This window comes from Anolis carolinensis, chromosome 4 (genome assembly GCF_035594765.1).
Source record: "Anolis carolinensis isolate JA03-04 chromosome 4, rAnoCar3.1.pri, whole genome shotgun sequence".
Taxonomy (NCBI): Eukaryota; Metazoa; Chordata; class Lepidosauria; order Squamata; family Dactyloidae; genus Anolis; species Anolis carolinensis.
The window spans coordinates 41,612,123-41,627,778 of record NC_085844.1 but is presented as its reverse complement, the minus strand read 5'-3'; the positions used below and the strand labels follow the sequence as shown (position 1 = coordinate 41,627,778).

Sequence of the window (15,656 nt, the reverse complement as noted above, 5' to 3'; positions counted from 1 at the left end):
GTGAAATAAATAATCCACATTGTTGCCAGACAATACAAGTAAGTGCTGTAAATTTGGCTGTTAGAAGGGTCTTAATATTTTTTTATTCTTTTTGGGTTCCAGAGATTCAGGGGACATTTCCTGCTGTTGCATTTGTTACATAGACGGCTATGTGCTTAAATATAAATAACTCTGGATTCTGGGATCTTAGCTTTTAATTCCCTTTCTTTAACTTACCAGGTGTGTAAGCTTCCTCTTTGGCTGTTAATTCTCTCTAATTACCTAATTAATGGTTCTTCAGAAAATTACAGCTTTGTTCATTCACTATATACAGTACTTGCCAAGTGTCTGTTACCACTTTAGCTGTCTCTTGGAAAAAAAGACCTTTTTTGCTGCAATGATAGCATCAAAAGAACTTTACTCTGAATTTATCCTCATTATCAAAGGCCTCATCTACACTGCCATATAAAATCCAGATTATCTGCTTTGAAACTATTTTTTTAAGTAAAAAAGCAATAATATCACATAAAAGAGAAATTTTATAATGTATGATGCTAAAATTATGCATCTAACTAACTAGCTACTACAACAAAGTACAAAACTAAATTAGAAACAGACACCAACAAAACACATACCTACATAGACACAAACAAACACAAACTATACCAGCAAACAAACAAAAAAGACAGACATGTGTCTACTTGTACAAATCTCACACTTTCTAGTCGTTTTTTATGGCAGTTCAAAGCAGATAATCTGGATTATTTCTTTTGATAAACTGGATTACATGGCAGTGTAGATCCAACCAAAGACCACCACATTTGGGTGTTCATTGAACTTTTAATTTGTTATACTTACTGCCACAATACACCGTTCAAATAAGTTTTTTTCTGTTTCAGCTGATGCGTCCCATCAATTCTCTGGATGAACTTTATCGGTTGATGGTATCTTTCATAAGATCTAAACGCACAGCAACCTGTGCTTACACAGCCTGTGGTGCATCAGGAGTTGGGCTATTGTCGGTTTCTTCAGAACTCTGTAGCCGACTTGGAGCTTGCCATATCATCATGTGCAATAGTGGAGTACATCGGTAGGATAGCTCTTCATTTTTAAAAAACATTGTGGTTATTGTTGTCCAGTTCCAAGAATTATGGCTTGCTGAAAATATCTGTGTTTAGTTTGAAGCTATGTGTATAGCTTGTATAACTTCCTCTGAGTTTGATTTATGCATGAGACATCATGGTTCAGCCACTCAGGATTTGACAAGGCATTATTGCTAGTCTCAACTTTCCTTATTTTCCAATATGGGAATCTTTGGGGTTCTATCTTTGGGGTTCTTTAGACCAGTGGTTCTCAACCTGGAGTCCCCAGATGTTTTTGGCCTTCAGCTACTAGAAATCCTGACAGTTGGTAAACTGGCTGGGATTTCTGGGAGTTGCAGGCCAAAAACATTTGGGGACCCCAAGTTCAGAACCACTGCTTTAGACAGATTTGGACAGGCATATTTGAGGAGTGCTTTACTGTCTGCCTTATGCTGAACTAAGAGGAATATAAGCTGCCATCTGATATGGGATGTGAGAGAATCTGGGGAAGACAACTCACAAGTGAAGATTCAGCTGCTATTTCCAAGAATACAGGCAGTCCCTAAATTAGAAACAAGATAGGTCCTGGAGGTTTGTTAAGTTGAATTTGTTTGTAAGTCAGAATAGGTACATTTTTAAATGTAACTCCAGATATCTATATCTATATCTATATATCAGCTTTGGATAGTATAGGGAAGGGTTAACACCCCTGTGATATATATATTTTTGCTGTCTGTGCCCCTGTTCAGAAAATTTCATTTTACTTTCTGTGCCTGTGATCATTGGATTTTGAAAAATCGGGCTTGTTGTGGAAACAAGGATTGGTGAGAAAAGCTTCAGTGGAGACACCTTTTCCCCATGATAACTCTTCCAGGAGTGATTTCTCTCACTACCTGTTGTCTCACCCCCGTTCTTAACTATGAGCCATTTGTAAGGCGGATGTTTGTAACTTGGGAACTGCCTGTAAACACTTCTCATCATCTTTTTTGTACAAAACTTGGAATGATGTTGAGTGACTTCCCCATGAATAAAGAACTCATGTATTTAAAGATCACTCATTTGTAAAATCAAATAAAGGAATAGAATAAGTGGCAGATGGATAGAGTAGTTAAAAAACAAGGAAATCAATTTTAAAGTTAATATAAAAGTCTTATTTTTAGAGTAATCCAGCCAGGCTTGCAACAAAAAGGAATTGATTATAATGGGGTGAAATTTTCATGTGGCATGGCCTGCAGAAGTTAATTTCTTAATGTTAAATTGATTTTAATGTGAGAGGTAAGCACGGACCTAGCTCTCAGTGACTGAAATAAATGGGACTGAAAATGATTAATTTAGGCATCCTTAATAGCTGCTTAAAAAAAGTTTGCATATTTTGCAAAAATATCAGTATACAGAATATGAAGTTCTTTCTTTGTGTGGACACTGATAGATATTCTTTATATGAAAGATAGTCTTTTTAATCTAAGAAGCTGCACCTCATGAAAGTGCACATGTTTGGATTTTTATTTTCCTTTCCTAAAGATGGCAAAAAGTTCTGCATTGTCTTAAAGTGCAGAAGCTAGAATAATACTATTAGGGATATGGAAACAGCACAGATCGACTAGATGTATTGGGACATGTTTTCCCAGATTATGCAGCAATACAGTTATCTGTTTAAAAATTGGTTGAGTAAAATTGGCGGAGAGAGTAGAGGTTGACAGTGCACTTTGGGATAATAAGATGCAGCCCAGCCTATCCCATCCATCAAGGTTACATGCAGATTAAAAATATTGTAAGTGTTTAAATTCTTAGAAAATTCCTAGGATTATTAACGAAGTATGCAATCTGCTTTTAATTCCAGTTCCATACAAATGTGTGTCCCACTCATCCTTCACTTGTGTATAGAAAGTAGATAGAACTACTAAACATCTAGAATATTTGGCTCTTTTTTCTCTTAGTTGTTTTTCCACTCTAATCCAAATTGAAATGCATTTAACCACATTAAGCTAAAAAAAGAGAGGCTTGAAAGGTTATTTGGTTTGCATTTCTGTATCCACACTCATATTAAAGTTTTTGAAAGCTAGCAATTATTTTTGCTGTCATTTTTTTATTACAATGTGTTTTTCAATTTTGCATTGAAGTGACAAATCCTGTATCTGTTCCAGACAGACAACTTTAGCAAGTCTATCATCTGAGCAGGAACATATCAGAAAGAAAATGAAACAGTACAGTACTATATAGAATATGTTTACTACACATTTATACAAATGAATCATTTGTATATTTTAGCAGCATCAAAATTAACATAATCCTAAACAAATGGAAGCTCTTGAAAATACAAAATCCTGCTTCTCAGCAGCAAATAACTATTTGTAGTAGAATTGAAACAATCCACCTGCTTTTGAGCAAATGTGAAAATTGGATGGAAATGTATGTATTGCTCAGGAGATAAGCATACTGACTTGCAATATTTGAGAGGCTTGGGATCAAATTTTGATCCTGATAAGATCATATTTACTTTATTCTGTTGGCTTTCAATCTACCCATTTTGGGGTGGGTGGACTCTGTGCTATACATTCAGTAGAAAATTCATATTGAGTTTTGATTAGTGTACACACACAATTTCAGCATGTTTCTAATATTAATATTGCATTTTTTTTCTTACATTAGCTTTTTCCCTGTTAGGCTAAAAGAAGTGCATAGGGTTGTGCTATTTTTTTTACACTTTTTAGTTGTATTACAAGGAATACATTGGATTTTTATTCAATTTTATTTTTTCATTGCAGTTGTACTCTGAGTGTTACTCTGGAGCAGGCTATAATTCTTGCTCGGAGTCATGGTCTACCTCCTCGTTATATTCTGCAAGCAACAGATGTGATGCGCAAACAGGTAAGCCACCATTATTTTTTTATGATAATTGCCCTCTTAAAACATGTGCTTAGCATGTTCCAACTAAAATCCTATGCACAGCTATTTGGCAGTGTCCCATTGATTTCAGGGAGATTTTCTTCTGAGTAGACGTACCCCAGATTGCACAATGAATTTAAAAGATGAGAGAGACAGAGACAGGTAGACAAACAATTTGATTTAGCCAACATACCAATGACCATCTGTTCTTTTGTCTTGGGTATCTTTTGTTTGAGATTGTTTGGCATATTTGTCAAATAGAGATTGTCATCAGATAGCTGAAACTATCAGTCCACCTACACTGACGGTGTCTATCACTTTCAAAATTCTGTGTGTTCCTGTCAAGCTGTCAAGATTGCATGCCATGTTGATAGTATGCCAGTTTCTGTTTTACTGTCTGTTTGCAATCAATTTGTGACTTAGAAAGTGTTTTCACACTTAACTTTTAGTTCAATAGATTACATTGCATTGCATTGCATTGTACTGTATTTTAAGCCTGCAATTTCCCCAATATTGGGACCCAGATATTTGTACATCATTATTAAGCATCTGAAAGCACAATATATTACAGTTGAATAGCTTATGATATTAAAGCAACAAATGCTCCCCCCTCAAAAAAAATAAAAACCATTTAAGCCACATTAGAAGGAATAAAAGAAGCAAAAGTATAGCCAATGATTGATAAAATTCTGGGCGAATAAAAAGGACTTTGGTTGCTTGTGAAAGGACAACATGGAAGGAGCAATCTTTCTCCCCCTGAGAGAAAGAGAGTTTCACAACCTGGGAGTCACCACAGAGGAGTCCTCTCTTCACTAAATAGGCCTTTTTGTGCCTTAAAATGTTTGATCAGAATTCTGCCTTTGAAAATTGGATTTGTAGGGGGAATGTTCTTTGATAGTTTTACATGATTATATTTCCCAAAATCTGTGATGTGTTTCTTCTATTGTAAGCAAAAATGATTATTTATGTATTTTACCTTTGAAATTTTGTTTTTAAATGTATATGCCTAGAAGAATTTTTTTAAAGAAATAAGCTATTTGAGATGCAAAGCATTTTCCTGTCTTTCAGGGAGCAAGAGTGCAGAACACAGCCAAGAATTTAGGAGTTAGGGACCGAACGCCGCCATCTGCTCCGAGGTAATTACACATAACAGTCAATTACCTGCGACCAATATCATCTTTTCTTCAGTCTCTGCCAAAACTTCATCCAGATTCACACTACAATTTTAATTGATATTTAAGGACAGGGTTTATTTTGTTTTAGGTATGGAATTTCATCAGCATTATTTTGATCTTCAGTTTTGGAGTTTGCCTTTCAGGAAATATTATTTTCAGTTTGAGATTAATGGTGGGAAAACCTGATTCTGTTTGTGACTGCTGATCAAAAATACCCAAAAATAGTAAGTTTAAGTAAGCTTTAAATACGACAGAATTCCTCTTATCTAGTGATACTCCACTTATATCGTGATAGTAAATGTAAATATTTATAGCCTACCTTATATCAGATGATCTCAAGGCTTACAATAAAATAACTACAAAACTGTAAATATTAACAATACAGTAGAATCTCACTTGTCCAAGATCCGCTTATCCAACGTTCTGGATTATCCAACGCAGTCGGCCTCCCGCTTGGATCCACAGCTGTTTCTCTAGGCAGCAAGTACTGAACTTTTTATGGATTTAATTTCCAACAATATTGTTACTGTAAGCTCATTTTATACAATTCTATCTTTATTTGTAGTCAATTTGTTAGTAGCCAGTGTTTTTGTAGTCGGTGTTTTCAATACATTTTGATGTTTTGGTGCTAAATTTGTAAATACAGTAGTTACTACATAATGTTACCGTGTATTGAACTGCTTTTTCTGTCAGTTTGTTGTAAAACATGATGTTTTGGTGCTTAATTTGTAAAATCATAACGTAATTTGACGTTTAATAGGCTTTTCCTTAATCCCTCCGTATTGCCCAACATTTTCGCTTATCCAACGTTCTGCCGGCCCGTTTATGTTGGATAAGTGAGACTCTACTGTGGTTTAAAATGATTAAACCTGTTAAAACAATTTTAAATAATGAATAGGTGCAGCCCAGATGAAATCAGTTATGCTTGAGTACTTTTATTTTAAAAAGCCAGGTTTTGACTTGGCACTAAAATGATCCTAATGTTAATGCAGTATGAGTCAGCCTCAAGAGGGAGGGAAATCCACCACTGTCCTCCCACAGAGGAAGTCACCTCCAATAGATCTCAATTCTCAGTCAGTTGTATATATAGATCTCCGTTCTCAGTCAGGTGTATATATAACCCTCCCTTTCCGTTGCAGGCACTGATGTTAATCAAGGCAGCTGAAAGACCATGTACTCATAACATTTATCATTTAAAGCAAAACAAATTTCTCCAGTAATTCTTGATTTATAGAATCTTCTGACACATGTAGATATCTGTGAGGTATTCCCATTTTTCATCATTTTGGGAACAAAGGTGTGTCTATTTCTTCTCTCTAGATTTAGATAGCAGCTATTTCTGCCACTGTCCTCAGACTACTCATGATTTTGTTACCTCAAGGTCAAGGCTTTTTGTAGAGGCTTAAAGGGATATTTCTGGTTCTGTCCCAACACAGGCCATTTGAACCACTGGCCACATAGTAATTGACATGTTCTCTTAATGAAGATTATCTTCTTTCTGGCGATTACATCTCCTAAGATAGCCTCTCAATTTCCTTATCCACAGTTTTATTAAGAGAAGGTCATTATAAGGCAAAACATTGCATCCTTCGTAGAACTGATGGTGCAGTTCCCTTCCTTAGAGGACATAGTTGCTACCTAATCTCACATCACTGTGGGAGACACAACTGCTCCAGATATGGGGGGCATTTTATGTAGTAGGCCCACACAGGCTTCTCTTCCTTGGTCCTTGAGAAAATCCAAAAGTAGTAGAAAAATGACTTTAACTTGTTTTTATGATATTGGGAGTGGAGGGAGCTTAAGGAAATATGTAATATAGCCTTTCTTATACCTTACAAGAACTTCAAAGCTTTATAGAACTTTATAGAACCTACAAACATTGTTAAGAATAGCAGAGGGACTCTAATCTTTCAACTCCCATTTCTGATATATCTTAACAAGGAGATAGATACAAATGTTGCTTAAGGAGGGAGCTCAAGTACTAATTAACAAACAAACAAATAAACTATGCCTAGGTGATAACAGGTCCTGAAATGGCAGATAATGGCCACTAAATTATTTTTTGTTGGTGCAAAAAACTATTTTTCTACCTGAAACTTTTTTGTTGACTGGAGGATACCCACAACAATGACATCACTGGCTACATTTTGTTTCTCAGTCTATATGCTTCTTCTGACTCAAGTGTATTATCATTGAAAAGGAACTAAATTATGGTTAAATATTTCAACAGAGATTGTAACAAACATGCTTTGTTTTTTGGCAGGTTGTACAAGCTGTGCCAACCACCACCTCCTGTTGGAGAGGAGTAAAGACCTCCATCTGAGGAATAATCAAAATGCCAGTTTCCATGACACTGAAAAACGTGAACACAACAGTCTCTGACAGAATGTGCTTTGAGTACTGATCAGCTGTATCGCTTAGCACTGGATACTGCAATCTTTTCGAATTCAACTGTGCTACTGACAAACAAATACTTTTGAGAGAGAAAGAATATCTGGATGTAAGATGCATGCTCTGTGATTTTAAACCTAGGGCACTTACACTAGAATGAGCTGTATTTTAAATGACTACTTCAGAAACTCCAGTGCTGGTAAAAACATGAACAGAAAGATGAAGTGCAGACAGGGGAAAACATTGTCAGATAGTTTCAAAAACTGATGCCTTCATTTAGAGAGTCATAAAGAAATAAACAATGTAACATTTTTATTGTATATTGTGGTACTTCCATGTATAATACTTTCATCCCCTAATTACATTCTCATATTTTAAATTCTAAATTTGAACTGCACTTGAAATTATCATTTTTGTGAAGGAGCAGTTAACATACTCAAATGAGAGCCAAATGTATTCATAATATATGGGTGACAGTCTAAGAAGTTTAGTGAGTACTTTGCATGACTTGGCACTAGTGACATTCGGCACAAAGAGATGAAGGATTAGAAGTGACAGACTGATACCGCTGAGTCAAAATTCTATTCATTGTTCATAAGACATTGTTTAGTAACCCACAGATGACACTGATTTTTTCATCATGAGAGTATGCTGACTGAGTTCGTAGAAAATTCTGCTAAGAACATACATTCTTAGACATTTTTGTATTTCAAAGTTCTGGTATACATTTATGTGTGAATATACATATTTTTAAGCAAGGAAAGTACCACCAGTGCCTATGTATTACAGTTGAAAAGTCTGTATCTTTTGTTAAGCTATCTAGAGAATTACATTATATCATATCCTTGGAATTAAAACAGATACACACCCTCACCCACCAATGTTTTTTGACAGTCTTCTCAATTTTACTTTAGAAAATGAAACTGGATTAATGTTGCAAAGAATCCTGGACCATAGTAAACAAACATAAGAGAATAGCATGACTAATGTACAAAACATCCATCTAGCAATTTTAAAAAATCAATTGTTTGTCAGATAATGGAATTAATACAAACATATGAACAGACCAACAAAGCAGTGTTGCCTTGGCTGACATGTGTTAGAAACAGGATCCCAGAATGACAGTTCAGGATTCTAGATGTAGACATATCTGCTCTGGAGTCCCCCTATACTCAGGAAGAGATTTAGGGAGAGCTATTCTACCCATGGCTTACCTTCTGCTGGGAGGTGGGCAGCATTACATGCAACCTCAAAGAGGTCAGTTATACGTTAAAAATATAGTCTATCCATATTCTTACTATGATAGAAACGGGACGGTTTATGTACGGTTTATGTTACTTGATCAATTTTCTTTTATCATAGCTAAGAAGAAATATTAGGTTTTTTAAATGTTCTAATTCATTAATGCAACCAGGTTTGGGATATCTATGTTACAGTAGCACTTTTAAATGCAAAGTGGTTTGAATGACACTGTGGATTTATAGCCCGGTATGGATCTATGTAATCTATATATAGAAAAACCTAGAGTGCATTTACACTGTGGAAATAATGCAGTTCAAGCCCACTTGAACTGCCTTGGCTCAAAGCTATGGGATTCTGGGAGTTGCAGCTTTACAAGGTCTTTAGCCTTCTCTTCCAAAGCCTCACCAAACTACAGCTCCCACGATTCCATAGCATGGAGCCAGGGCACTTAAAGTGGTGTCAAGCTTCATTATTTCTACAGTGTAGATATCTCCTTCATTTTGTGTGTGTGTCAGGAGTGACTTGAGAAACTGCAAGTCACTTCTGGTGTGAGAGAATTGGCCGTCTGCAAGGACATTGGCCAGGGGACGCCCTGATGTTTGATGTTTTTACCATCCTTGTGGGAGGCTTCTCTCATGGCCCCGCATGTAGCTGGAGCTGATAGAGGGAGCTCATCCACGCTCTCCCCGGGTTGGATTTGAACTGGCAACCTTCAGGTCAGCAACCCAACCTTCAAGTCATCAGTCTTGCTGGCACAAGGGTTTAACCCACTGCGCCATCGGGGGCTCCATCTCCTTAGTGACATGAGTGTGTCTTCTGTACTGGATTATGTTGATGTGATATATATAGCAAGTAACGGATCCTCTAAGTATAAGTCATTTACTGAACAATATAACCCCTAGTATGTGCTTCTTTCAGGATATTAAACTTTGTTTATGTTTAGGGGAGTAGCATCATTTTGAAATGTATAATTGATTCCATTTTTTTACTGAAAAGTCATATTAAACATAATTTCTCAGACTACACGTAGAAATGTTTTTATGAAAGTATTTACTTATAATTGAAACCCTGCCTTCTGGAGATGGTGAAATGCTGCTACAGTTCAAAAGCACAATTCGGCATACTCCAGTAGTGCCTGGAATACATTTCTACTTCAATCATTTTTCAGTACTGCTGACTGTGGTCATATCATTATTATGCTATATTGCATTTTCCACCATTTATATAAACCAGTTTTTAAATATTATAGCAACAATATAAGTATTTAGCATCATGTATATAGTGTAAGAAATCCAGTAAATGTGTATGTTCCTTGATTAAAAGAAACGTCCGTTTTTCCTACTCTTTTTATTCTAGTATTACTAGATTTTACAGATGGAGAATATATTTTTGTAATTACCCAGTAAGAAGTCTAGAACATTGCTGCTTTTTAAAAAAAGTATACAGTAAATATGTGTGTAAAGAAATCTACAAAGCATATTAGCATTTTCTTCTAGAACTACCTTATTTGTAACTACATATGTCAACATTTGTTACAGGTAACATTGATGAATAAAAATGGAGTTACCATTAAATATCTATTTGAATCAATTTATTTTTCTACATAACGCATATTTTATGTCTATTACCTGATGATTACTTCTAGTTCAGCCAAATACATTATTACATTTTTGTTGGATACCCATATTTCTCCACTGTCTATATACCAAATGTGGATTAGTACACAATACTAATCTTTTTTTACAAGTACACTCTGAGCTGACCTTTTACTAGTTATTGTTCCTCCATTAAGATATATATGACATTTTTGAAGTAACTTTGTTTTTGTGGTTTACACAAAAGGTTAAAAACGGCATATGAAAGGTTAAAAATGGCACATTGAAAGGTTACAAATGGCAGCCATGAAAATGAAGTTTCTGGAGTATAACAACCACTTTCAAAAGTAAGTGCCACACAATTAAATAGGAAATAACAATTTCAAGCCAGAAACAGAAACTACTTAATTTTGTTAAATAGTGTGATAAGGCCCAGTATTAAAGGCAGTATTAAAGGCAGAGGTAACAGTGTATCGTTCATCTATATCATCCATGTAAGGAGTAGGTAGGTAAAGGTAAAGGTTTTCCCCTGATATTTAGTCTAATCATGTCTGAATCTGGGGGTTGGTGCTCACCTCCATTTGTAAACCGAAGAGCCAGCATTGTCGTAGACACCTCCAAAGTCATGTGGCCAGCATGACTGCATTCAGTGCCATTATCTTCCCACTAGAGCGGTACGTATTGATCTATTCACATTTGCATGTTTTCTAATTGCTAGATTGACAGCTGGGGCTAACAGCGGGAGCTCACTCCTCTCCTCAGATTCGAACTGCCGACCTTTCGATCAGCAAGTTCAGTAGCTCAGTGGTTTAACCCTCTACACCATTAGGGCTCCAAGGAGTAGGTACCTTGAGGAATTGTATAGGTAAAGGTAAAGGTTTCCCCTGACGTTAAGTCCAGTCATGTCTGACTCTGGGGGTTGGTGCTCATCTCCATTTCTAAGCCAAAGAGCCGGCGTTGTCCGTAGACACCTCCAAGGTCATGTGGCCGGCATGACTGCATGGAGCGCCGTTACTTTCCCGCCGGAGCGGTACCTATTGAGCTACTCACATTGGCATGTTTTCGAACTGCTAGGTTGGCAGGAGCTGGAGCTAACAGCATCCGCTCCCGCCGCTCCCAGGGTTTGAACCTGGGACCTTTCAGAATTATATATCTAAATATTTAACCCTGCCTGTGAATGTGAAGAACAATCAGATATCCTTGGTGGTAAATAATCAACAGACAGGAATCTGTTGTTTTATATCGTATCAACTAACTCATTTATACCCACTGTTAAAAACATTATCAGAGGGTGGCCACTCCTCGTTTTCTCAATGCATGGTAATGAGCAGAATTAAGTCTGCACTAAGAGGGCATGTGATCTTGTGTATACAGTGCATAGGTTCCTCATAGGGATCTTAATGCAGCGTGCTATTCAGCGTATGAGCATCTGACCCAGGGGTATGATAGTCCCATATTTCATTTGAAATATCAAATTACTATGCTTTTAAGTAGCAAAGGAAGATTATTATTTTTTTACAAGCAGCTCTTAGATAAAAGGGGATTTAAAATGTTCAATACTGACCCTTCTCATCCCTAATGATAAAGTCCAAAGAGAAGCTAATAATTGCCTTAATCCTCTCCAGTATCCTGCCTCTTATTAGCTGTCTTGTTACTGAGAAAAGCCTGGCAAGGGCATATTTCAGTGAAAGCCCAATCATATTTACTTAAATGTACATTCTTCTTGATGAAGGGAGTTAAAATCCATCTTCACCCAAGCAAAGACGATTCTACAGTTCAAGGCAAAACGGTGGTATTTCTACAAAAAAGAGTCTGCTTAGTTTTCTTATAAGAGCCTTATACATGATGCACGATTTGATGCCTGGCTCAGGTGGTACATTGAGATTGCAAATTTCAGTACCACCTACTCATTTTCTATTAGAAGTAACACAGGTGAATTATTTTGATTTCACCTTCATTTTACAGCTAAAAAAGAAAGAATTCATGCCCTATCCAAGACATTTCATTTTGATTATGTCACCGCAAACTACATATCTCATAAATACTGATACAGTATTCAAATTGAGTGTCAGTTTGGTTATCAGTATGCTCTACCTGGAGGAGTGCATTAAAGTAATCTGGTAGCCTTGGGATGAAACTACAAAAGACAAGGGTAAGGGCAGGCAGAGACTGCTTAACCTTTCTCCTCCATTTATAGTTAATATCAAAATTATGTTCTTAAAGTTGCTTTTTCTTCTGAAGTCAAGGGAAGATATAATAATAATAATAATAATAATAATAATAATAATAATAATAATAATAATAATAATAATAAAAAATTTTATTTATACCCCGCCACCATCTCCCCAACGGGGAGTTTTCATGTCTTTCTGAATATTTTAAAACCAAGATTATATTAAACTTTTAATTGCAGGTTATAAAACCCACCACTTCCCCACGAGTCCTCCCCCCATTTTGAATTCCAGCCTACTAGACCACTTTTATTTTTGAATGTAGGGAGGAAAATTGAACACGGTGAAAATTATTGTTCAACAACAAATGGAAGGCCACTCAATTCACACTCTTGATCAGATTTAACCTAAATGACATTTATATGACCGTCCACTGAACAACTTGGAATCTTCCTACTGAAAAAACTGGAGTCCATGTTAATGCTTTCTATTCCAGGTGGGATCGTCTACATGTCCTGACAGACAAGTGAAAGCATTCCTCACATGCTCATGCTATATGGGACACTAAAATTGTAAACCTGATTTCTATAGAGCAGTGGTTCTCAACCTTTGGTCCTCCAGCTGTTTATCAGTTGTTAGGAATTGTGGGAGCTGAAGTCCAGACACCTGGAGGACAAAAGGTTGGGAACCACTGCTATAGAGACTGCACTTGGACCCATACATTCTGCTGAGGGCTCAAGTGGCAGTTCTGAATGTGTGTTTTTCCCTCTTAGACTCCATGATAGTCTGGATAATGGAATGTAGGCCATGTTTATCAACTTTGCAGAGGTGGCGTGAAACCAAAAGAAAAGGGGGAACTGGAGGGGAAAAGAGGGAACTGGTGGGGAGGGGTTGGGGATCATCCATGCGTGTGGCAATTCAGGGTACACTCATAGACTCGCAGGGATCAGGTAGTGTTCAAGCTTTTTATAAAGTCCCTTTATTTAAGGGATTGAACATCCTTGTTTTTTGTTATCTGTGATGACTCCTGGAAACAATCCCTAGTGGATATGGGGGGCTGTCTGTACTGCTTTCCATATTTCTTTCGGTACATTTCCATTATTCGAGCGGTCGCCACTAGAGGGCGCTAGAGAGAGAAGGATAGTCCATTTTATGGGGCGGGGGAGTTGAAGGAGGAAAAACAATTCCCCTGTTTTTTCTGGTTATTCCCCCCCCCCCCTTCCCATATAATAAACGAGATTTGTTTCCACGAAGGGGACATGGGTGGGAGGAATAAAAAGAAAATTGGGAAATTGTTTTCCTCCTTGAATCCACCCTCCACCCCCATAAAATGGACTATCCTTCCCCCTCTAGCACCTCCTAGAGGCCTCTGCTCAGATAATGGACCAGTACCTTTCTTTCTATGATTTGTATCCTATCTTTCTGCCTAAACAGAACTCTATATTAATCCAAGTATAATATTACTTTTAGGACATTAATGTAAAATAATTAGCAATGTACATACTACCTACACACATTGCACATCCTTCTGCACCAAGATGATGCATGTTCTTGGTGAACTGTCACATAATAATGATACATAGCACTCTTTTGTCATAACTTATCTTAGTAAACATAAGTTATTTTAAACCATATATTAGTGGGGGAATTTAAAAAAATTGGCAAGGACCCCACCAGCCACTGCATAGACTTTAAACAATTGCTCTAGAAATAGTTGTGTGTGGTGTGCTCTTGAAAAGTCCTGATGAGGAAAGTATAGGAGTGATACATTATGTAGTGTCTTCTCTTTCTTTGATTGTGCTCCAGAACAAGCAGTTCCTGGGAAAGGTAAGTATATGCAAACCTCATGCTTTTTAGGCTGTATTGGGGGTGGGGGGTTACCAGAGTCCTAGTTGCCTTAACTACTAAGGCTGTAGCATTATTTTGGCCGTTGTCTGAGCTGATGCAGGAGTGTGCACTAGTGGCATTTTTTTTCTCATTGCTGGTTCACTGGTTCTAATGCCTATGTGTATGTGTAGAATAATCAGCCCAGTGGACATTGTTTGAAGTTTCAACAGATGCTGGATGCATGGCTAACATTTTCAGATTTTCTGGCAGAGTCTTTCTATTCACTTAGGAGTAACTGAGAACATATACACTATAATATAACCTTGGCATGTCTCTCCAGGTCATATGCTCAAGCAGTGTAGTTACAGCTCAAACAAAAATCACGTGGCTCCCAAGGACATAGTTGTGACTCTGAAGAAGAAAAAAACATTTTAAGCAAAATTCAAGGAGAATTGTGTCTCTTCATACTTTGTTTCAGCAGAAAAAATAGAGTTTCTTTCAGTAAATAGGTGCACCTTTTTGGAGGTAAATTTGGTTTAATTTTTGTTGGTTCTGGAGGACTTTGTGATAGGAAAATGCTATCCAGAATATGGTTACCTGTGGCATACTGGAGTTATGTCCTATTATCTATACTGCAATTGTATAGGTTTTAATTTCAGAGCAGCATGATGACTCAAAGACAATTCAAAACATGAACTGCTGACATGAAATATGCTGAAATCTTACTAGGTTATGAACCCATAGGCACTTATACACACACACACACACACACACACACACACACACACACACACACACATACATACACATACACACACACTTCTATTAAAGTAACGAACATAGTGCTGTTTTGGGTTTTATAAATGTTACACTGTTTTACAATCAACGGGGGTTTTCAGAGCCTTTGATGCATATGGAAATAGTACTTATAAAGAGCATTTAGATATTTAATCAAAGACATTTGCACTTTAGTCTGAAGCACATTGGGTATTATTCTGAAAGTCCATTTTTGCACAAGATTGTGGATGTACCATGGGGAATATATATTCTCTTGCATTATAACTTCTCATTATGCAAGCTGCTTTCTAGCCCACGCAAACACCTTGCTGTATTACTGAGTGGAGGTGAAAATGGTACATATAATTTTTCTTGACCATGGCTCTTATGTCAATTTCCTTTGAAATCAACCGAGACTTCATTACAGATGGAACAATACAAGACATGTGATTGCACAAATTATGCAAGCTTATGCATGTATTTCTAAAGGGATTTTATACTGCTTTTCAGCCCAACCCAAAAGTTATTTCC

The 15,656-nt window shown here is 36.8% G+C and overlaps 1 protein-coding gene across 2 annotated transcripts in view; it reads left to right on the top strand.

Annotated features, from left to right (window-relative positions):
* The window catches only part of prex2 (phosphatidylinositol-3,4,5-trisphosphate dependent Rac exchange factor 2), a 145,887-nt gene extending 135,558 nt beyond the window's left edge, over window positions 1-10,329 (top strand). The window contains exons 37-40 of one of the 2 annotated variants that reach the window (XM_003219634.3): window positions 879-1,069; window positions 3,827-3,929; window positions 5,016-5,083; window positions 7,386-10,329. In XM_003219634.3, the coding sequence (XP_003219682.2) occupies window positions 879-1,069; window positions 3,827-3,929; window positions 5,016-5,083; window positions 7,386-7,431 (408 nt within the window). In that variant the 3' untranslated portion in view covers window positions 7,432-10,329. Of the gene's footprint in view, window positions 1-102; window positions 845-878; window positions 1,070-3,826; window positions 3,930-5,015; window positions 5,084-7,385 lie in introns of those variants that run through there. The other variant, XM_062980284.1, reaches the window with a different exon arrangement.
* Window positions 10,330-15,656: the final 5,327 nt, after the last annotated feature.